This window comes from Astatotilapia calliptera, chromosome 6 (genome assembly GCF_964374335.1).
Source record: "Astatotilapia calliptera chromosome 6, fAstCal68.1, whole genome shotgun sequence".
Classification (NCBI taxonomy): domain Eukaryota; kingdom Metazoa; phylum Chordata; class Actinopteri; order Cichliformes; family Cichlidae; genus Astatotilapia; species Astatotilapia calliptera.
Window position 1 is genome coordinate 31,880,280 of NC_137427.1, and position 25,165 is coordinate 31,905,444.

At 39.0% G+C, this 25,165-nt stretch overlaps 1 protein-coding gene across 1 annotated transcript; it reads left to right on the top strand.

The window, feature by feature from the left end:
* Positions 1–252: 252 nt before the first annotated feature.
* Positions 253–21,941, top strand: LOC113023442 (vascular cell adhesion protein 1-like). Its single transcript, XM_080302597.1, has 10 exons — positions 253–372; positions 3,640–3,909; positions 4,074–4,403; positions 7,769–8,026; positions 8,209–8,340; positions 16,998–17,237; positions 18,556–18,825; positions 19,076–19,408; positions 19,847–20,104; positions 20,212–21,941. The coding sequence occupies exons 1-10, from the start codon at positions 300–302 to the stop codon at positions 20,406–20,408; spliced, it is 2,361 nt and encodes a 786-aa protein (XP_080158723.1). The 5' UTR covers positions 253–299; the 3' UTR covers positions 20,409–21,941.
* The last annotated feature ends 3,224 nt before the right edge of the window (positions 21,942–25,165 follow it).

Consider the following 25,165-nt stretch of genomic DNA (forward strand, 5'->3'; position numbering starts at 1 on the left):
CAAAAGTTTCACACCCACGATGAGTGTGTGTGTAAACCTATCATGTAAATTATTTTGATGAAGAAGTTTAGTTTGCATTTTGTATCTGGTATTTGTAAAAGCACCACTTGTTTATGATATTCCCACCCAGTCTCACATCACACCTACACACACACACACACACACACACACACACACACACACACACACACACACACACACACACACACACACACACACACACACACAGAGCAGCAGTTCCTTTAAATTTCAGACCTGAGCTGATCAGCTTCACTTTTGGACGACATCAGCTGAACATCATGTTTTGCTGTTGCATATTTTTGGCTGTTTCTTTGTTGCATTCTCTGTGTCACTTCCATGTGTCAGGCTACGGTAAGTTCTCACACATGTGGAGTTTTGTTACTGTGTTTATAAATGGCAGTTCTATTTTTTGCAATGGTCTTATTTACTGTACATTATATTAAACGATTAAATTATGTGATTTTCACATGTATTGTTTCACAATATATATATATATTTATTGTAATTTTCTTAATTTACTTTTCTCAGTATTGTGCCTTCCTTATTTTCTGTGTAATAGTTATCATCTATATCCTTTTCAGTGCCAGACAGTGCATAACATATGAAGTGATATACTGTAACTATATGTGTAGTACAGTATTAACCACTTTCTTAGCTAATGGAGCAAAGCCTGGGAGCTACTTCAGGCAGGCTCTGCATCATGTATCAATTTGTTGGTTTATTTAACGTTCACATGTCATGGTTTGAGTGTTTTGAGCGTTTTGAGTTTTCCTTTTGATTTATGATGCTTTGCTTTATCAGGATGTTTAGGTCAGAGTTTTGCTCCTCTAATGTTTTGTGTTATTTTGTGTTCACGTTTCCTTCCGTTACATTGTGAAGATGTTTTAATTTCATTCAGTTTAGTCTTGAGTTCAGTTTTTTTATGCTGTTGAGTTTATTTGTATCTGTTTTTTGGGCTCTGTCTCTTTCCTGTGTCTCCTGTGAGAGTCTGCCATGTCCTCTGTGTGTTTTTCCCCAGTCATGTCTGTGTTTGGTCTCGCTCCCTCCGTGTCTCGTCTCCCATAACTGTTTCCATGTTTCCCTCTTTGTGTGTCCTTCCTTTGTCTCCGCAGTTGTCTTGTGTCCATTTGCGTTCCTTCCTCCAGCTCCGCCTTCTCGCTCCATGTTCCCACATCCAGGTCTTGTGTTCCGTGTTCTGTGTTTAGTGTTTAGCTTTAGTTCATGCAGTTTAGTTTGTTAGTTAAGTCTCTGTTCTCATTTGCCTCTTATTTATATTTTCATTCAACCCAAATAAACGGCTCGCCTTTTGTTTAAACTCACTCCCTTTTTCAAGTGTCTGCATTTGGGTCCTCATAATCTCTCCACACTGTCCGACATCAGAATTTCTCATCTCTCTCTGTCGCTTACTGTGTAGGAAAGGGTGACTATGTCTTTATGACGCACAAAGCTGGAAGATTCAAGTCAAATCTAAAAGTTACTTTAAGACAATCAATGATTAATTATCATTATTAACTGCAAAGTCAGTTATCATTTAAATGCTTAGCAGGGCCTCAATTTGCTCTAAAACAGCCTCAGTTCTTCTTGCTCTTGAGTCCAAAAGATGTTGACAGATTTGTCCCATTCAGTCTAGAGATGGCATGAAACCACTTTTTTATGCCCGATACCGATACCGATATCATAAATTTGGATATCGGCCGATATGAATCTGATATAGTGTGTTTTTTAATCAATATAACTGTTTTTTTTAATATCTTGCTGCTTTTTGTATAAGTTCATACTCAAGTAAAAAAAAAACCAAAAAAACCCCACTAAAGCTATTCTGTTATACCTGTATGCAAAAAATGCACTGCACCCAAAATATTTCATAGTTCAGCAATACTGATCAATCTAATAAACTTAAACCTACTCCATCCTCCCTATTCTGGTATTTTAAAGAGTAAGCAACCTAACTAATAGGGTTGCAAACCCCAGCAAAAAATAAAATAAAATAGGGAACCCCCCCCCTCCACCTCATGATGCTTAATCAACGTAATCAAGTTTAATTTGATGCAGTGTGAAAAAAAATGCACAGAAATACATTTTTTTTTCAAGAATAATTAAATAGATTCAACATCTTTCTTCAACAGAACTGCAGACTGCACAGATGATACCTTCCCAAAGGAAAAAGTAGCTTACTAGGGTGTATTAGACTTAATGGACTTCTATTCATTTTACATCAGATTAAAAATTTGGGTGTAAGATTCAGATAATTATTTATTAAAAGCTAGACATTTTAAATGAGAATAAGAAAGAAAAGTATGTCTTTGTGCCCCCTTCTCCCTGTTCATGCCCTATCGGCCCCCCTGGCTAAACTTTGCTAGATCCGCCCCTGCACAGTTACCAGCCGTCAGCTAGTAGAAAAAGATCCTGGTGTAGAAAGTAATATTAAATAAATTCTAACAACAGCTTATCAAGCTTAAACGTGCTGCTGTTGTTCAGCCGCTGGTTTCCTCTTCCTGGTGCAAAGTGGGCGATAAACAAACAAGAGAGACAGACTCGCGACAGAAAAGCCGATCAGCTGATCACTGATCAGTTTCACGATTGAAGTAGCAGCAGGAGAGGGAGGGGGAGACAAGAGGCAGTCCTCCATATATCGGTTGTTAAGCTTAACGTGGGAATGCTTTACAAACATTCAGAGATGAACTTACACACTTGCTTTACTTCTCTCTGGGATAACTTCCTCTGAGATGAAATGCAGGATTGGTAGCAGGCTACAAATACACACAGCCGCTCTATCACGTGAGCATACTGCTCCGATGTGCTACGGTTATGAGGAGGGTTACGCCGTGTCGAAAGTTTTGTGAGGTGCTTTTTTGATATTTAATGGATCGGATTACATTTTTTATTTTTCTCCGATATCCGATCCAGTAATTTACGTCAGTATCGGACCGATACCGATACGTAATATCGGATCCATCTCTAATTCAGTCAGTCTGTTTTTGGTTTGGAGACACCTGTGAGAAAAGATGTTGGAAAACTTTAACTGTCCAGATTTGGTGGAGCCTGTCTCTCTGCAGCCTCTGATTTCTGTTTTGGCTTGTTGAAACCCAACATGCATTTGTGCTGCTGTAGCCTCGAGGACAGATGCTTTTCTGTCCAGCACAGTTGCAGGTGAAATCTAAATGACCATAGTCTGTCCTTTCTCCTCTGGCCTCAACAAGCCACTGTCTCTGCAGAAGTGCTGCTCACTGGATGTTTTTGGTTTATCACATCTTTCAGAGTTACTGAAATGTGAATCCCAGGAGATCGACAGTTTCAAATATAGTCAAACGTTATCACAGTTGAAGCGATCGCATATTTTCTACATCCTTATATTTGTCACAGACAGCTGATCGATAATTGTAATCATATTCTTAACTTTTCACTTTCATGGGAATTTCTCCCACCTGCTTCATGGACACCATCATGATCTCCTGTACATGAAAAAGCTCATCCTCAGACAGGGTGCAGGCTTCAGTCATTTGTGACGGGCTCAGATTGGACCTGCTACACTTATACATTGAAAGCAACTGAGGTGAGCAGGATGGATGGTAAATATTTTCCTTGCAAATAATTGCATGTAATGTTTTTTTCTTACAGATCCTAGCTGCACAGAGTATCCTGTGTTCACTCCATCTGCACTGGTAGTGAAGTACGGTGACCCAGCCAATGTTACATGTGTTGTATGTCAGAAGGACTGCAGTGGAGATGTTTCAGGTTTAGAGCACACTGTGGGAAAAGTTTCACAAAATGGAACCACGATGTTCTGGACAGTTGACAGACTGACTGAATGGGGCATATCTCTACAGTGCTATTATACCAATGATGCTGGCAATCAGTGTACAAGCATTCTGAATCCAACTCTTTATCGTAAGTATGCTTACTTTAGAAAATGAGACTTTTTAGTGGATTTTACATCATCTGTGATCTAAATTTAATCTCTTTGTGTAAATACACAGTTAGATGGATTCATACTCTCAGCGGTTACTGACTGACATCTACCTGTGTTACTCGTTCTTTCCCTGTCTTCTCAGAGCCTCCAGAAAGTGTCTCCATCAGCTTTGTAAACCACACTGAGATGATGTTTGAGAATCAGCAGTACACCCTGCAGTGTAGCGTACAGAACGTAGCTCCTGTTCAAAGCCTCACTGTGACCTTCTACAGAGGAAACACAGCACTGGGTCACCTACAGTCCAACAGTGAACAGAAGAAACCAGTGAATGAGACCTTCACCCTGAACATCACTCCCAGAAGAGAAGATGATGGAGCCCAGTACTGGTGCGAAAGCAAGCTGGAGCTGAGACCAGCTGGACCACAGCGCCCTCCAGTGGTGACATCAGAAAAGCTCCCTGCTATAGTTCACTGTGAGTCTGAGGGGGGGAAACAGATTTACATTTACATGTGTAATTTTCATGGCTCTTTATGTAATGTAAGAGGTTTCAGTGCCTCAAATCATTTTCCCCATTTGTTCAATTTTCCATCGGATTATGACGAGAATACAATTTCTATCCTAAGTCTCAGACTGAAGACACATCTCTGACCAGTGAGACTCTGATCTTTTAATATCAATATATATCTAATATACAGTGGGTACGGAAAGTATTCAGGCACCCTTAAATTTTTCACTCATTGTTATATTGAAGCCATTTGCTAAAATCATTTAAGTTCATTTTTTCCTCATTAATGTACACACAGCACCCCATGCTGACAGAAAAACACAGAATTGTTGACATTTTTGCAGATTTATTAAAAAAAGAAAAACTGAAATATCACATGGTCCTAAGTATTCAGACCTTTTACTCAGTATTTAGTGGAAGTATTTTGGGAAAGATGCAACAAGTTTTTCACACCTGGATTTGGGGATCCTCTGCTATTCCTCCTTGCAGATGCTCTCTGATTCTGTCAGGTTGGATATAAACGTTGGTGGACAGCCATTTTTATGTTGGGTTTAAGTTAGGGCTCTGGCTCGGCCATTCAAGAACAGTCACAGCGCTGATGTGAAGTCACTCCTTTGTTATCTTAGCTGTGTGCTTAGGGTCATTGTCTTGTTGGAAGGTGAACCTTCGGCCCAGTCTGAGGTCCAGAGCACTTGGGAGAAGGTTTTCGTCCAGGATATCCCTGTACTTGGCCGCATTCATCTTTCCCTCACTTGCAACCAGTCGTCCTGTCCCTGCAGCTGAAAAACACACCCACAGCATGATGCTGCCACCAACATGCTTCACTGTTGGGACTGTACTGGGCAGGTGGTGAGCAGTGCCTGGTTTTCTCCACACATACCACTTAGAATTAAGGCCAAAAAGTTCTCTTGGTCTCTTCAGACCAGAGAATCTTATTTCTCACCATCTTGGAGTCCTTCAGGTGTTTGTTTGTTTTGTTTTTTTTAGCAAACTCCATGAGGGCATTCATGTGTCTTGCACTGAGGAGAGGCAAAGAATGAACAATTTAAGTGGGTCTGAATACTTTCCATACCCACTGTACACTACCAGTCAAAAGTTTGGACACACCTTCTGAGTTAATGGCGTTTCTTTATTTTCATGAACATTTACATTGTAGATTCTTCTGAAGGCATCAAAACTATGAACACGTATGGAATTATGTAATAAACAAAAAAGTGTGAAATAACTCAAAACACGTTTTATATTATAGATTCTTCAAAATAGCCACCTGTTCCTTTGATTACTACTTTGCGCACTCTTGGCATTCTCTCAATGAGCTTCATGAGGTCGTCACCTGAAATGTTTTTGCAACAGTCTTGAAGGAGTTCCCAGAGGTGCTGAGCACTTGTTGGTCTTTTTGTCTTCGCTCTGTGGTCCATCTCATCCCAAACAATCTCGACTGGGTTTCGGTCAGACGACTGTGCACTCCATCACTCTCCTTCTTGGTCAAATAGGCCTCTCACAGCCTGGAGGTGTGTTTGGGGTCGTTGTCCTGTTGAAAAATAAATGATGGTCCAACTAAATGCAAACTGGATAGGATGGCATGTTGGTTTAGTGTGCCTTCAATTTTGAATAAATCCCCAACAGTGTCACCAGGAGAGCACCCCCACACCATCACACCACCTCCTCCATGATTCACAGTGGGAACTATACATGTAGAGACCATCCGTTCACCTTTTCTGCTTTGCACAAAGACGCGGCAGGTGGAAACAAAGATCTCAGATTTGGACTCATCAGACCAAAGCACAGATTTCCACTGGTTTAATGTCCAATCCTTATGTTTCTTGGCCCAAACAAATCTCTTCTGATTGTTGCCTTTCCTTAGTCGTGGTTTTTAGCAGCTGTTTGACCATAAAGGCCTGATTCACGCAGTCTCCTCTGAACAGCTGATGTGGAGATGTGTCTGCTACTGGAACTCTGTGTGGCATTTATCTGGGCTCTGATCAGAGGTGCTGTTCACTTGCGATTTCTGAGGCTGGTGACTCGGATGAATTTATCCTCAGAAGCAGAGGTGACTCTCGGTCTTGCTTTCCTGGGGTGGTCCTCATGTGAGCCAGTTTCCTCGTAGTGCTTGATGTTTTAGCAATATTCTGACTGACTGACCTTCAGTTCTTAAAGTAATGATGAACTGTCATTTCTCTTTACTTAGCTCATTGGTTCTTCCCCTAATATGAATTCTAACAGTTGTCAAATAGGGCTGTCAGCTGGGTACCAACCTTCTGCACAACACAACTGATGGTCCCAACAATAATTAAGAAGACAAGAAATTCCACAAATGAAAAATGACAAGTCACACCTGTGAAGTACAAACAGGTGAGCATCATGAAGCTCATTGAGAGAAGACCAAGGGTTTGTAACGCTGTTAACAAAGCAAAGGGTGGCTACTTTGAGGAATCTAAAATATAAGACATTATTTTTAGAGTTATTTATCATTTATTTCTTTGCTACATAATTCCATATATCTTGCTTCATATATTTGATGTCTTCAGTAAGTATCTACAATAATGAAAGTAGTAAAAATAAAGAAAAAACATTAAACGAGATTATGTGTACAAACTTTTGGTAGTTTTTTGGTGTATACTGTATATTATGTTTTGTATAAAGAGCAACACCCTGCAAGGTAACTGCAGCAGTTAAATATAATGAAGTGGAATAAATAGTAAAATATTACCCACTGAAAAATAAGTATTAAGTATACTAGCATACGGTGAAAGTGAAGTATAGTATAGTGTACTAGAGACAGTAATTTGATACTTTCCACTCTCCATGAATATGTGCTTCCACTTCAGTGTGGACACAAGGGGCATGTTCAGTCTTTATGTGATAGTCATATTGCCTTTGACCTTTATTATGTTTTTGTTATTAATTTAAGACCCCCTCAGTAACATATTTAAGATGAACATGATTCTCAAATCATCACAATCAACAGCACAGTTTGATCACTGATGTGAGCCGGTGACATGAACACATTTAAGCAGGTAACTTATCCAAACAAAGGAGTCTGATGTCAGACACAACTGTTAACTCGCTACTCTGACTCACATCTGGATCCAGAAACCACCATACGTATATGTGCATCATATGACCTAGAGGGGATAACATTAATTGAGAACATTTAGTAATAACTCCAGAAAGCCTCAGAGGCTAATTGTACACAGTTCAGCAGAGATTAAAGGAATTGTCTGACTGTCAAAACAATTCATGTGTTCATCAGTGAACATTCCTCTTTTAAATTAAAAATGGTTGATTTTGCTAATATATTGTGTTCTGTTTCTTCTTCAATAATCACACAGATGGGCCTGAGCTCAATGAGCCACCAAATCCAGATGTGATCACAATCACGGAAGGAGACACTCTACACCTGAACTGCTCCTCTGTGGGAAACCCCAGCCCCTCATACACCTGGACACTCCCATTAAATAGCTCTCCTTCCTACAGTGGCAGCGTTCTCACTATTAAATCTGTTGGGTTTGAGCATGAAGGACAGCATATCTGCACTGTGAGCAACACTGTAGGGACTGTCACCAAGGAGTTTAACATTGACGTACAAAGTGAGTGTTGTCAGATACTTCCTGGAAAATGAGTCACTGAAGATCAATCACAATATTTTCCTCTAGAAATGATACAGCAGTTGAGAATAATCCAATCTTTAATCCAAGAATTAAATTCATTGTGATTGTTTTGGTGTTTTTAATTTGCCTCGTGTATATTATTCTTCTTTTCTTTTTTACAGTCAGCTCCATCCCATACATAATACGTGGAACCTTACTGGGAGTTCTGGTCCTTGTCGGTCTGTCACTGGGATGCTACTGTAAACGCAAGCAAAGGGGAAACTACAAACTCAGTAAAATTATTGTTATTGACAGCTGAAGAAATGACTGAATGGTTAACACCTGATTCTGATTAGCAGCTTGTCTGTCTATCCTCTGTGAGCAAACTTCCTGTTTAGCACATATGCAAGGCAAGCTTTCACATTTCTGATCATTTCTGATCAACAGTTGATTTCTTTCTTTAAATATTACAGATATTTATACAGCTGTTGATGAGCTGTAGTCCCTCACTCTCTGTTTAGCCGAACTAAATTCATGGTTCTCTTCCAGTTTTCTTAAACTCAATAGTAACACATCAGAGCTTCTGCTGGTAGGCACTAAACAACACTATCCAGAACTAATAGCTTTTCAATTACAATCAATAACTGGCCAGTCTCTGTTTCTCCATGTGTGAAAAGTTTGGGTGTCGTCCTCGATAGTACTCTTGTAACTCACACATCAATAACATTACTCGGTCTGCATATTTCCATTTGTGTAACATTAATCGTCTCCGTCCTTTTCCCACATGCCACTGCTGTTCTTGTTCATAGCCTGGTCACTTCCCGGATCGATTACTGCAACTCTCTTCTTTTTGGTCTTAGTCAAAAATTTCTCCATAAGCTTCAACGTGTCCCGAACTCTGCTGCTCGTATTATCACCAGGACCCCTTCTATGCACCACATCACCCCTGCTCTGCAGCAGCTTCATTGGCTTCCGCTCAAATACCGCATCAATTTCAAGATACTTTTGTATACATTTAAGGCTATTCATCATCTCTCCCCTTCATACCTCTCTGATCTGGTTCAGATCACCATTCCTTCTCGGCTCCTCTCTCTGTCCCTTCCCCTCGGTTAGCCACCATGGGGCACAGGGCTTTCTCTGCTCCTCGACTTTGGAATTCCCTTCCTCCTGATATGATAAATATCACTTCCTTCTCTCTTTTTAAGTCTAGACTCAAAACTCACCTGTTCACAATAGCCTATTCCACATAAGCTTTTCCATTCTGCTTTTTAAATTTACTCCACATTTTATCTTTATAACTTTGTAAACTGTTATGCTTGTTGTTGTTATTGCTTGTCTCTATTCTGCTGTGTACAGTGTCCCTGAGTGTTTTGAAAGGCGCTTTTAAAATAAAATGTATTATTATTATTATTATTAGTCTCAAAGTAGGGCCATAGGGTCTGCAAAATAATTTACTATCAGTTAAACAAATTTCTTTGTTATATCACAAAAACATCTGGGTGTCATTTTGTCTACAAAACAACCACATGGTGTCCTCTTCACTCCCTCGTGATATCAGTGGGACAAAGATCACTGTCAAAGATCACTGAGTGTGTGCAGGTGACCAGTATGTGTGGATATTTACTGGATATTTATTGCAATGTTATTATTCTTTGCATACTTCGGGCAACATCTTAACTGACTTATTTTCCTTGATCAAAACTCTTACATGATGTTAGCGATGTCTCTTTGTTGCATTTACAGTAGTTTGTTGTTGTTGTTCAGCTTAAGTACAGATTTCAGAGCTGTGGTTTAATTATTATTTCATGTTAGATCCTTGTTTTCTTATGTTTAAGCAACAGCTGCCACTGTGTAATTATCTAACAACCTGCATTCATAATGACATTTATTTATTCGTTACAGAAGCACACACACACACACACACAGACTAACGAGCTATCATATCAATACTTTGTAACTGATGCCCCCTGGTGGTCACATCTTTTAAGAAACAAACATTATTGTCCTTCAAATTTGCTGCAACAGGGTCTTCAGATCAGCGGCGCCTCCAGGATTTTTTCATTGGTGTGGCCATATTTCCATTTTTATTATGCTGTTGTCAAATATAGGTGACTTGAAAAATAGAGTTGATATCACTGAAAACAGATACAAACATACAGACTTTTAACTTCACACAAAGTGCTGTCACTGTTATGCTTGCAGTTTATTCACCCACAGTTTTTATTTCATTTTTTACTTTTTTTTAGTTCAGCGAGAGAAGTGAATAATGTTTGAGTCTTGAACGAGTACGTTTAAGGATCCGTGTTTGTATTTGTTAAAGTCTTTGTTTGTCCCATTTCATCCTCAGCCTATCCAAGCGCACTTATCTGAACAAATCACTCAAATCCCTCCCTGTCATAGCCTCTGTCTGTCTGACTTCTGCAAGTGAATTTGCTGTAAAGCAAAGCACATCTGCAAGGGAAGGTTCATTGTTTATACTCATCATTAGTTTCATCTCTGATTTAATGTTACATTTGTGCTCTGCCAGCTGTTGATGAGCAGTGGATTTCAAAGTGGGGTTCAAGATCCTAAAACCCAGTCTGCAAAATAATTTACTAACATTAATTTACTAAAAATGTCACTAATGTCACTGACAAATTAGTCTTTATTCAATGTTTTTAAACAAATAATTGCATCTAAGAGCACAAATGGTGTCAAGATTATAATAGATAAATATTCTCACCTGTGAGGGGGTCGCTGGGCCCAAAGGTTTGACTAGTGAGCTCCTCCTGAGGACCTTTAATAATGTAATACTTGTGTTTTACCACTAGAAGACGCTAGATAATAATCTGAGATACTGGAGGCAGTGTGAGCAACAGTTAATATGAAAAAGCTGATGATCTGCATGAATCTGAACTTTTCAGTCAAGATCACAGTCAGAGCTACTATGGTAGTGACATAATTCTCCAGGCCTATTTCCTGTTATTTAAAGGTTGAGCTATTCCCATGTCAGACAATCATAACATGTAATGTAATAACAATGACCTTTCTTTTCTCACATAACACCACACACATCAAACTTGGATTATTTATGTGAATATTACCTAAATAAGACATTTTCACAAAGTTATGTAGTTTATACGTATCTCACTTTGACCCTGAATATAAATAACTGTGAATAGAGGGTTATTAGTGGGGACTCTATTGTTAATTGCCCCTTGGAGATAAATAAAGTCTCTCTGACTCTGATTCAGTGAGAAAAGATGGACATGAGTTATTGCTGAAACAAACTTGAACTGAAACCATACAGCATCAGTATATTTTAATACTAGATGAGCCTAATGTGTTTGGACAGGCTGTAACCAGCACAAGCCTCACACACTTCTCACCTGACCAGCTGTCGTAAGAGGACAGTGTGCTGCAGGCGAGGAGAGGGAAAAAGAAACAAAACAGAAAAATGGGAAACACTTCATATAATTGAATTCAGCAGATTAACTATAAGAATAAAAACATATAAAATAAATAGTATGAGTGTACACATAAAAACAAATAAGCTAATGAGGCCGAAGAAAGGCGTAAAAGCATGAAAACCCTGACAGCAGAGTGTAATTTGATGACAGGGCCTACCAGTTAGTTAAACTTTAGAATAAAGCAAACTAGAATCGATCCTGTCAAGCTGTTATTTCTGTTTTTTTTTGTTTGTAGAAGCTTTCAGTGTCTGTAAGAGGTATCAGTCATCACTCAGAGAGCTGTGACTTCTTTATATTCTCATAGGAGTACTGGCAGTATGACTAGCTGCCAGTTCTTTGAATCAAAGTCATAGTGTTAAAATTAGCCGTACTGAGAAAAAAAGTCCCGTCAGGATGCAAACGTAATCCACTCCTCAGTGAAACTCATCAATCCACTGTTGCTTCATTTTTTCCACTTCTGTCAACTTTGCAGAACTGAAAACTCAGTTTTAGCTAATCTGACGCAGGCCTGTTACAGGTCAAAGCTGAAGTATATAGATGTACTGTTAAGTGGAATCTGAATGTAGAAATATGCATTTATGTTTTAGCATTTTCATTTCCAAACAATCAACAAAGTCCTGGTGAAATTTAAAGGCTGCTCAGTTTTGCCTCCAGCGTGTGTGTTTTCTCCCCTCTGTGTGTTTGTGTGCATGTTTCTTATTTAAAAGTTTCAGGAGGACAGGTTAAGAGGAGGCAGACGGGTAAAACTGTAAAATGCAAATCTTCATGCCAGAGCTTGACTCAGATGTGGAAGCAGTCAGATAATCAAAACAAACCAGAAGAGGAACAGGCAGAGGGCGAAGTCCAGAAATGACTTGGCTCTGTCCAAAACTAGACATCTTTAAGGTTTTTAAGCTACTTTAATGTGTTGTGAATTTAAACAGAAACACGTATATGTAAAAAAAAAAACAAAAAACAAAACCACACATCCATGTGGCAAATCAAACTTTAAAAGCAGTTATACAAACTCACAAACACACAGAAAAATATTAACAAGATGAAGCACAAACCTCCGCTAATGCAGCTCAGTCTCTGAGCAGTGTTTACTTTTAGGGAATAGTATTGTATTTTATACACATACACTATGTAGGAGCAGGTAATGGACAAGGTATTGATTTGTAAATAACTGGATGTGAACAACTTCAGCCTATTATATAATATTATGCTACAGTATATTTCTAACTAACTAACAAGTCATTGTCTTTCTCATTTTTAAAGATGTAACAAACTTTGGATTCAACTTGATGTAAAATATAAATCAGGTTTGATATCATTTGTGACATGATATTTGATTGTAAACTATAATGTCATATTTAAGATCTCCACTATCATTTTATAAATGTTGCCAATATTAACAAAGGCACTAAATTTTAACCACAGTTTTAAAGATAAAAGACATTTTATGAAAGTTTAACCTTATTTGACCTCAAAGAAGCCGTCAGAGGTCCAAAGGAATTGTCAGGGCCTGGATCTGTGACCCAGTGTTTTGAGTTTATTTTGTATTTTTGTTTTTCTTTTGTTAGATTGCATCAATGTTAAGTTCTTGTGTAATTTAGTTAGGGTTTATTGAGTGATTTATTCTAGTATGTTTTTATCCATGTCTCCGTATTCATGAGTCTTTCCTGTCTTCGATGTAAGTCTGTCTTAGTTATGCTTTCGTCTCCCTTATCTGTTCCCGTGTGTCTCTCCCTGTGTTCTCAAGCTTGTGTTGTCATGTCCACGTTTCATTATGTTTCACAAACACTGTGTAGGAGCAGGACCGGAGTGGACTGCAGACAAATTTCCATGACTCCACTCCACAAGATTTCATAATTTTTTTCAAAATGTTCTTTTTACCAACAGAATAACATCCAATGCTACCAAAAACATAACTTCCTTGTCTGAGGTATTTACTGAAAAAGCCCTGTAACATTACAGACTTTCAGTGACTCTACTTCAAACTATGGTTATCTGATAACCACAGTTTAATAGATCTGGAGAAAGGAGATGTTGGGCAGATGTTACACTCCTTAATTCTGTGGGTATAGTATTCTAGGAATGTGCTCAGTAAGATTCAGGATTCAAGAAGTTTATTGTCATATACACCACAAAACACAAGTGGCCGTGCAGAGCAATGAAATTCTTACTTTGCGAGTTCCCTTCACTCAACTAAATAAACAACTAACTAACTAAAATAAGGAATAAACTTAACTAAAGTAAGAGAAATGTATTTTAAAGCCAGTTTAATTATTTTTCCCAGTTTAATTAGCCCCAGTTCACACAATAATGACGTGAATTTGAGTTTTTAATCTCATGTTTTCAGATCCTGCTTATGGATTCTTTCTACTGATGTAGATGTGATCCAACTTGTCTGGTAGTTTATGTGAGACTGAGGCTGATTCTGTTGTTATAATTCTGATTCTTGTGATTCTTCCATCATTTAAACACTTTGAGTTAATTATTCAATTATCCAATATTATCCAGTAGCAATATTTACTGATTAAAATCTCACATTCATTCATTGATTCTAAAAATCTAATAATAATCCAGTGTCTCTGATATGTGGATTATGAACTGCATCTATTTAGCTGTTCCCTCGCTTACCCACATTTCAGTTACTACACATTACAAAAACACAAGACTGAATTCACATCCCTAAAATCTGTGATCGCACTGAGAATACCACCGCATGCCTTTACACTACAAATGGCACCAGCGTGTCTGGCACTGTCCCAGCACAGAGAAGCAGAGAGATAAGGTCTAACCAGAAAGCTCACAGAGTCCAGTTTAACTTTATCTGGAAGTTTTGTCTGAAGCTCCAGTCAAACAGAATATAAACTCCTTCACCATTAGATGTTTAACAGTCCTCGTTCTCTCTTCCCTTCACTGCCCTGATTGGTCTCTTTGAGGCTTTCCAAGTCTTCATGCACAGAAGCACCTCCCCTGTCACTTTAGTCCCGAAAAACCTTTTACTTCCTGACTCACTAACAAACTTACATCATCCTGCTTGATTCTCCTACTTGTAACATTTTGAATCACCATTGTTGCCAGGGTTGCTGGAAAGCTGCGCTCACAGTCACAGGAAGTCCAGACTGGAATGTGCCAAGTGTCCTCAGATCATGAGGTGATGACAGCAGTGGTCTCTTTTAAGTATATAGTTGATCTCATTTGACATTTAAATCCAGTATTTAGTTATGTTGGAAGTGATTAATGAAAAGTTAAAGTGGTTTAGTTTCTTTGTATTCAGATCATTTCTTAGTGTTTGCTTGTTTTTCCTTTTGACCTCTGTTTGTTAGGTCACTTTTTGCCACTTCAGTTTTGTTTGTAGGTTTTGTTGAAGCTGTTGGTTTGTTGTGTTTTGCTGTCTTTATTTAGCCTAAGTTTACTTCCATTAATGGCTCAGAACTATGATTTTCTTTTTCTAAAACTATTTTTGATTCTTTTTTGATGATCAAATAAAATCCACGTGTTTCACAACCATCTAACCAATGTTCAGTTCATGTCCACTCTATTTAAATAACGCATTTTACATACAATAGCAAACATCATGAAGATAAATCTAAAATGAAGCTAAGTAACTGGAATCTGGGATGGCAGCCTTACAACAGCAAACTCCAGCATTAGCCAGCATTTTCTGCATTGAGAGCTTCTGTGTTACTACTTTAAGTTCATTTGTCTACTTCTAGTTAAATTTTTTTGCTTGAGTAACATATTACATGCCTTAGTGTCTGTAGCACAAACATTTTACAGATTCATATCAGTGCTTTTACTTGGATTAATATTAAAAAAAGATGTTTGGTGTGAATAACAAATTGTAGCTCATACTATACCAACAGCATGACTTGAAAACTTTTTATAAATGACTAACACCTTCAGAATTTCCTCATTTAATGTTGCCATGGTTTCAGTGGTTGGCTCACAACCAACATTTTTGTATCTGCCTCAAAAAATGAAAACCAAAGCATTAAAATGAGTCCAAAAAGCAAAGGGAGGCAAGATTTTAGTAAACACAGAAGCATGTTGGGAATGTAAACTGTCTTTACACTCCTTAAGGCTCAGCACGATTACCAGTGACCCCCAAGTCAAAAGCCTTTTCACTAACACTTGTTCATTTTTACTGTTACATATAAAAATATTATAGGAGCTATAAAGAGAATAGTATACTTTAGACAATGTCACTGATATTGTGATTTTTTTTTAATTGGAGAATGGATAAATGCATTTGTTTGATCTAGTCTGTGTGACAAATCAGTTCGTTTGGGGAGATTTAAACTTTACAACACTGTGTTTTTATGATTATGAAACTTTCGTCCCTGACTCAAATGAATGACATGAACGAATGACAAGTTTTCTTCAGATGGCTTGGTCTCTCTGTTTCACTCGTGTGGCTCTGCTGCTGCACTTCCAGATGTTCTGATATGTAGTCGTGCCTCTTATGACTTCAAGCTGGAGTAAGGGGGAGCGAGAATAAACAGACTAAAAATAACTAAGGAGGAGTGACTAAACAAGGTTGTAGATCATTTCTGAAGTGTGAAGGAATGAAACAGATAGGAAGACAGGCTAAAGGGCTTTTAATGCTTCAGTCTTAGCAGTTGAGAGCTGGTCCTGTGCACGACTTTGTCCTGGAGGAAGGCTTCACAGGAAAGAGATAAGGGAAATCTGCTTCACTGAAATAACTAGGCCTCAGCATTTGTGTGTGCAGACCAGCAGGAAGGGACATAAAGTATATTTGCTGAAGTTTTTGAGTTTATTGAAATATTTCTAATTTATACATTTAAAAGCAAAACACTGCAAACTGTTATTGTCTTTCCTTTAAGAAAGCACATTTTAGAATTTATCACTCAGATCAGTCAGACTACATACACGTTTTCATTTACCAGTGTGTGTGTGTGTGTGTGTGTTTGTGTGTGTGTGTGTAAGATAAGATAAGATAAGATAAGATAAGATAAGATAAGATAAGATAAAACTTTATTAATCCCTTGGGTGGGTTCCTCTGGGAAATTCGGTTTCCAAAAGCACAGCACCGGCAGAAGTTACAGTTACAGAATATTATATATGCACACACACACACACACACACACACACACACATATATAAATACAGAGACATATAAATAAAATATACGAAGGGGATAAATAGAATAAATAGGAATAAAAATAAAAATACAAGTGAATTGCACAATTCAAGTATGGAGTCTATTGCACCATTGACTATTAACAAAAGTACTGTACAAAAGGTATTGCACAGTGAGGTGAAGAGGCACTACAGCTTAGTTGTTCCCCCCTCCTTTGTCCTCCTGTTGTTTCCCCTCCCTCTCCCCTTTGTGTGTGTGTGTGTGTGTGTGTGTGGGGGGGGGGGGGGGGTCGTGGTGTTCAGAGGACCTGACTGCTATGAGGCTGACATGAGCTCATCGCTTATTTTTCTTAATGGGATTTCCCCGAAAATTCAGATTTCCCGGATGGATGTTTTCGATTTCACTTTCCCAAAGAGAAGACCAGCCCGCTGATCCACGCCCACAGCTTATAAAGGAGCGTGGACCTCCATGTTGCTATCTGTTCTGCTCTCAGTTCATTACAGACACCATCTGGCCAACAAACTTTGGGCTCGGAGATTTTTTTTATTAACAAACGTTTTTTCTTTTTCGTTTTCCCAACGAAACTATCTGGACACGATGCTTTCCTGTTACCTTTTCCTCGTTATTTCTTTGATGATCTCCTTCCGAGACGTCCGCGTGTCCGCCTCTGGTAAGTGTCCCGTTATCTGTTGTGCTCAGAGATTTTTTTTCCCCGTACTTTTGGGGGGTAGAGTGTTGCTGCTTCAAAGTAATACAACAGTTTGACGCTTCGTGTTTTTATTATGAGACTCAGAGATTGAATTATTTCATTATGTCTCATGTTATTAAATAGATGGGGGGGGGGGGGGGGGGGGGATGAAAGGAGTCAACATAAAGTTTTACTAGCAAAGTGCTTCTTAGAATCGACCTCCAAAATCTCCGGACCCCTCTACCGATGGAAAAGCATTCTTCCTAAAGCTGTTCATTCGTTTGGTGTTTTGGTGGTGGCTGAGAAACCAGACAGTGTATAAACTAGAGCGATAAAAATGTATTACAAAGTGGCTCCATGGCGTAGGGATTTACAAATTCTCCGCTTTGATCCATTTGGGACTGTGTCCGGATGGCAGCTGACCTAAAAATCTGCCACATCAAACTTCATCAAGCTTCCCGCTGTGGTGATCTGTTGTTGGGAGCAGCCGAAAGTAGCTTTCCTACAAAGACTGTCAGACATTTTCCATTTGTGATGAATATATTTGCTTAGCAGGAGACTTAGGAAAACTTCATTCAAATAAACTACAGTAGCCTGTAACCTGCACAGTTACAGTTACTCTTTTTCACATATCTGGATCTGATCAGGCTAACCCACACTGGTTAAACTGATTTGAGATCTATAGTGACCGCGAGGTCTGTAGCATATAATTTACATGCTTTTTTATAGTCATTAAACCAATCAGAGACCCGGGTCTCTGATTGGTTTAACTGATGTTGGTTTAACTGATTGGTTTAACTCACACTTTATGAAAGTGAGACCAATTAGGATGGAACAGGATCGACTGATCACTCAGAACAACTTTATGATTGATTTGCTCTGACTGTGCCTCAAGGAAAGATGCACATAAGGGCCAAAACTTCCCACTGCAGGGTTCAACTGTTCAAATTTTTCCTTTAACTTGTCACCAGAGTGTGTAACTATGCAAACAACGTCTCTGTGATTTCTTAATCCTTATTCTAATTCTTATTATATATAAACCTTGTACAAAATGTTCTGATATCAATTGAGAAGTTGAATCTACTTGTATAATCTTGCTGATTAATTTTGTGTTTGATTTTAAATAAACATATACACACAGAGAACAGCAGAGCCATATAATGTACAAAGATTTTATTGGGTTGCAAAACCTTTTACAGGATACAAAATATACAGTAATGTCTGACTAAAATAGTGCACACTGTGTATGAAGTGTATCTGCTAATCTACCAAATAACAACACTGGATGTGTTTCTTACAGGTTCTAGCTGCACAGAAAATCCTGTGTTCACTCCATCTGCGCTGGTAGTGAAGTACGGTGACCCAGCCAATGTTACATGTGTTGCATGTCAGAAGGACTGCAGTGGAGATGTTCCAGGTTTAGAGCACGCTGTGGGAAAAATTTCACGAAATGGAACCACGATGTTCTGGACAGTTGACAGACTGACTGAATGGGGCATATCTCTACAGTGCTATTATACAATTGATGCTGGTGTTCAGTGTACTACCGTTCTGAATCCAACTCTTTATCGTAAGTATGCTTACTTTATAACAGGAGACGCATTAGTGAATTTTACATCACTTATACTTAGTTATAATTCTAAAGTGAAAATTGCTTTATAACCTTATTATTATATTTATTAATTCATAGATTAATTAAACTTCTTTATTTGTGGAAACATACAGTTGGATGGATTCATACTCTCAGCTGCTGCAGACCAACCTCTAGCTTACATTCTATGTTGTTCTTTACATTTTTGTTTCTTTCCCGGTCTTCACAGAGCTTCCAGAAAGTGTCTCCATCAGCTTTGTAAACCACACTGAGATGATGTTTGAGAATCAGCAGTACACCCTGCAGTGTAGCGTACAGAACGTAGCTCCTGTTGAAAAGCTCAATGTGACCTTCTACAGAGGAAACACAGCACTGGGTCACCTACAGTCCAACAGTGAACAGAAGAAACCAGTGAATAAGACCTTCACCCTGAACATCACTCCCAGAAGAGAAGATGATGGAGCCCAGTACTGGTGTGAAGCCAAGCTGGAGCTGGGACCAGCTGGACCACAGCGCCCTCCAGTGGTGACATCAGAAACATTCTCTGCTCCTCCAGTCTACTGTGAGTCTGAGAGAAATAAAGATGCTCTTTGTTCTGTTCCTCAGAGTTTAACATTTTGAGCATGTTTCATGTCACTGGTTTAGTTTTATGTCCCATTACTTTACTGTTTTGATTCTTCCTCACACCTCTCATCACTGTTAATGAACAGGCTCTAAAAAGCATCATCAACAAACTGTTGACTGTCACAAGCTGATGAACATAGTGGAGGATTTAGCTGCTAAAAACTAAAACACTCAGTGTGTTTGTAGAGACCAAAAATAGAACTCCACTTTGTTTGTGAACCTTAAAAAATAATAATAATTGTGTTTAAACTCTAAATGAAAATTTTTTAGTATATATCAATTTGTTTGTAATGTTTCCCGATATTGAATTTCTCTTCCAAAATTGTTTGTTTTGCTAAATCTTTTGTTCTTTTTTTTTCCTTCAATAATCACACAGATGGGCCTGAGCTCAATGAGCCACGAAATCCAGATGTGATTACAGTCAAAGAAGGAGACACTGTACACCTGAACTGCTCCTCTGTGGGAAACCCCAGCCCCTCATACACCTGGACACGCCCAAAAAATAGCTCATCTTCCTACACTGGCAGCGTTCTCACTATCAGTTCTGTCGGCTTTGAGCATGAAGGACAGTATATCTGCACTGTGAGCAACACAGTAGGGAATGTCACCAAGGAGTTTAACGTTGATGTACAAGGTGAGATTTTAGTTTGTTTTTCACATCCAGTTTCAATTCAAGCAGTGTTTGGATATTTTCTGTTTGACTAACTTGAATATTCTCTTTTTCTGTTTTCTTTACCAAAGCCTCTATTCCCAACTCTGCAGCTTTCCCCTGGATATGGATAATAGTTGGGGTATCTGTGGCTGTTCTGTCTGTCCTCATTTGTGTGCTATGTTGTCTTTTCTATAAACAAAACCGAAAGGGAAGCTACAACCTAAAGGATGTTTTACGGTTTCCTATGCGCACTGCCTTGCCTCTGCAAAACTGCGAGAATATCTGAACTGTGGACAAACAGTCTGGAGCTGTTTCTTCGACATTAGGTGCTGTCTAATTCTTCAAGTCAATTTGTCAAGTTTGACATCATCCCGGTTTGATTGAGGTAGTGGTTACCTTCCTCTACTGATGACATCTGATGACACCAAACAACAAAAATGACAGCATGAAATGAAGACTTTAAGTGACGTGACCGGTGACCTAAATACTGAATGGGAAAAAAAGCTTCTTTCTCTTTTAACAAGCTTCTGCTTTTAAGGTACTGTAACACAGTCAGCAGCAGTTCTGCAGTCACTTCCTGTAAATATGCTGCCTTAAATCCAGGTCTTGGGTTGCAGCTTTTAAGGAGTGATCTCTAGATTTCATTGTAGTGAGTGTGGAATTCAAAGTTCCCGTGTCGATATAGACTGAAAACATAGGATGTCACCAGCTTTTTCCTTTAACTGTTACACAGCCTGGAATTTAGTACTGTTGTCATGGCAGCAGCTTACTGGCCTTTGTCTGTATTTCTGCCACTACTTTGAACTAGAAGCAAGATGTAAAACATTCGCGATTTTGACTGTTGACTGCTGAGAAAATCGAGTTCTATGAGAAATATTTGATATTATTTTAAGTTATGTTTTCAGTATTTGGTGACTGTAAAAGTACAAACTCAAGACTAACAGGACACTAACTTAAAGATTCTGCACACTTTTTTTTTTTTCAATTTGTTTTGGCAAATGTGAAAGTAAATTAATGCTATCAAATCCATATGCAAGCAGAGGGCTGAATATCCACTATCACTGCTGTGTGGATGAACATGCTGTTTAACTGTTTTGTTTGTATAAAAATAATTTAAATGACTTTGTATGTTTATTTAGACATGTGCTTTTTTTGTACTAAAGTCTAAAGGAGAATTTCTGTTGCTTCCTTCAACGAGTGTAGTGGCTGCAATTGTGTCAGGCTAGCTTTGCACTCCTGACCTCCACTGTAGAGAATCAGAGGAGAAATGTGAAACATGCAGGTTATTGGCTCTGCCAGCACGCTGCCTCAGACTTGCAGCTCCCATCATTGCCAGGAATCTGGAAGAGGATCGTGCCAACTTAGAGCCATGCTTCTACCGGCTGATGGGAAATAGACAAGGCTGAAGTGTTTTGTTGTTCACATCCGTTATGAAATTTCCACTGAAGCCCTGAAACCCTCAGAAAGTCTAAAGTGTAAAAAATAAGTGGTCTCTGTGACACCACCCACTGGCTTGTGGGCTGAGGTTTTGAAGCCTCAGGTTTGACACCATCTAAGACATGTTAGGCGTCATGTTTCTGACCTGTAGCAACCCCCATCTTTCATATATTATCTACGATTCAAACAAACAGCTAGTGACCTACCAACGGTTGCCACATCCATGTATGTTTGTGTATAGTATGTGTGATTGTTTGTTATATTGTGATATTGTGGGTATTAGTGAAAAAGGCTAAGTTGTAATAATACAGTGCACACTGGAGCTTGTGTTTATTTTTAAAATGTAAATAAATTACAGAACCTTTTTTGAAAAAAAAAAAAAGAGAAACGTATACTGATTTTTTTTTTCTGATTCTATTTATCCTGTGGAAAAATCTCACCTTGTCTATTTGTCTACATTCAGTTCAATTCATTTTTATTTATATAGCGCTAAATCAGGATAACGCAAGGTGCTTTATATTGTAAGGTGAAGACACTACAGAGAAAACCAAAGCAATTAGGTGAACCCTTATTAGCAAACACTCTGGCAACAGGGGGGGGTGGAAAACCTCAATTTTAACAGGAGGAATTCTCTGACAGAAGCAGACTCAGGGAGGGGCAGCCATCTACTGCAAATGTTTGGAGCAGAGGGGAAGGGAGACAGGGCAAAAGACAGCCAGAGAGTAATAATAACTAAACAATTCAAATAATTAAACTACTAAAAACATTTTTAGTGGAGAGTGAAAAAAGGTGAGTGTGGAAGAAACACTCAGCGCATCTGTCACGGCAGTGTAACGGACTCGGCGCGGACTGAGGAAGCACGGTTCAAACAGTTCTTTATTAATGGCACTGGTGCGCTATATACATGTGAAGGGGTGGAAACACCAGGGCCCCGAGGGTCAACAGGTTGGGGAAACACACGTCTTCGTACTCCCTCCTCTCCTGGTCCGAACAATCTCCACACAAGCAGCTCACTTTCACTCACCCCAGGCGTCACAAAGAGGGCAGATCCAGATAAACCTATTTACAGAGACGTGGATTAGTCAAAGGCAAGTACGGGAACAACAGAATCGCTATAGAGCCGGGCAATACTAACAAGAGTAGCTCAATGTTCCAGCGGCGAGTAGTTCAGAGCCCCTGCCTTAGGAAGAGCCAGAGATCAACTGCAAATCACCGGTGATCAGCTGCAGGTGCGTAGGCCAAGGGCGGGAGCCCAATCTGAGCTCCGCCCAGGCAGACAGGCAAGAGAGAGAGCATGGCGAGGAGAGCAGAGAGAGCAAAACAACAAACACTTGTGGCCACACTGGGCTGGCCGGGGAGGCACAGGGACCATGACAGCATCATGGGAAGCCCTCCAGGATCCTAGGCCTACTAATGGGCAGTTCAGGCTTACCTGATCTAGACTTAACTATAAACTGAAATTAAAGAGGGTGCTTGTCTTTTAAGAGCTGATTGCACAGAAGAAGGCCCTGAAAGCTGAAGTAAGCTTTGAGCAGTCTGAAAGTGAAAAGCACTAATGGAGTGATATGGTACAATGACGGGTCCTGATTGTTCAAGAGCTTGTATGTGAAATATTTCTGTATGTATATCAAAGTCTACCTGACATGTTCTTTCACTGTGAAAACAATAAACACAAGTAATAAGAGAACTGGAACTGGTAATTACGAATTTCCTGTTTATAAGATTCTTCAACGCCAGATTAACTCCTGCACTCTTCTGAATGTCTTTGGATTTCAGGGGAAACTCCGCTGCAGAAGTTGTACATAGGATGAGTGAGTAAATGTGCTTCCTCCCCCTGCTTCCTTCACAGGAAGACATTTCCAGTGAAAGGAGTAAGGGAAAAAAGAGGGCACTAAGCCTGGTTTTTCTTATCATGTCATGCTTATTCACTGAAAGAACATCATAATTGATTAAAAAAAAAAAAGCACACCCAAACCTCCTTTAACATCCAACTTGTCTTCTTACATTAAACTTGTCTCAGTCCTGTGTAAGCCCCAGTAGAAAGTGTTTCTCCCCCGCTGATGAAATAAGTAATGCTTGTAAACCACTTAAAATATATATCTTGTGCTAAACATAATTAAGGCTGGTGTAATGTCCTCCCTTGTGTTTGTTATTGTTGGAATCACTTCAGTGTGTGAGGCTGGCTGTTTAGCTGTTCTTTAAAGACCTTTCATATTGTACACTTTTAGCCCTGCGATAGACCGGCAGCATGTTCAGGAGTACCCCGCTTCTCATCCCATGATAGCTAAGATAGGCTCCAGCAGCCACCCGCAAGCCTGATAGGATCTCCATTATCTTGAGCTAAAATCAAATTCAAATTCAAATTACTGGATGAATGGATAAAAAGTAACACATGTAACCATTTTTCTCAGCAAAACAATATTCTTCTATGATGTTTATAAATAGCTATGATGTAACAAATTAATAAATCATCAAAGTAGCTTGACTCGTCAAAAAATGTGATTTGGAAATCTTGGACATTCTGAAAATCAGAAGTTAAATCCCTTTTCTTACTGGAAGGAATGCATTGCTTTCCTGTGAAGCTGCGCTTAGAGCAGGCCTTTCCTTTATGGCATAATCCCCACAGTCATGTGCACAACAAGAACTTCCGATGAACAAGCCTGACACCACGCTTTTTTTCCAAGTTGCCATGGGGAAAATCTGCGCATATAAAAACACTTCCAGAGGAAACATCTGCCCTTTTTATGGTCACAAGAGTTCATGATGAACTGCAAAACTTTCAAAACAAGTTCAACATGGTGTTTCATTTCCTTTATATCCTTTTATTTGGTAAACTCAGCAAAACTGCTTGAATAAGTTCAAAACTACATGACTACAAGATCTAACGGTCTTTTCAAGAAAACATTGTAAACAAATGTCAAGATGTGACCCTGTGAAGACTTCCCAAAACTGGTGCCAGGAGTCTAGCGGTCCATCTGAACAAAAGGCTCTTATACTTAAACAGATATACGTGTGTTTGCTATACCATATATCAGCAAGAGAAGATACGACCTCTCCTAGAAGGTGTGTGATCTATGCCAGAACCCAATGAAGAGGAGTGAACGCACCCCCCTCTTCATGTTACACAGAGTTGTTACAGACCTCCTAGGATGAGACATTCTTTCAATCTACAAATGGTTACATACTTCTAAGCATATATATAAATATATATTTCTGGGCATAAATGACAATCCAACAATACAAATCTAACAAAAACACTTCCACTTTGGTAGAGCTGATGGTGTTATAGGAAGGAAGACTAACTGATGTGCTGAATCAGTGGCAAAGATTAAGAGGTGTGGCCCAATACTATTGACCGAAGTGTCAAAAGAAGAGCTTCAAGAAGACTGTTCCTAAAATCTATTTATAGAAATGACAATGAAAACTTGCCTGGAGCTCAGGCTGTGTTGAGGAATAAATGTGGCGACACTAAATGTCAACTTTCAAGTTCACTGGAATTCTGCAAACACATTTTTTCCTTACAGTGTATGCCCAAGTATGTTTGCACACGTTTCAATAAATCATTGCATCTATTTATCATTAATATATAAAATATAAATATGTGTA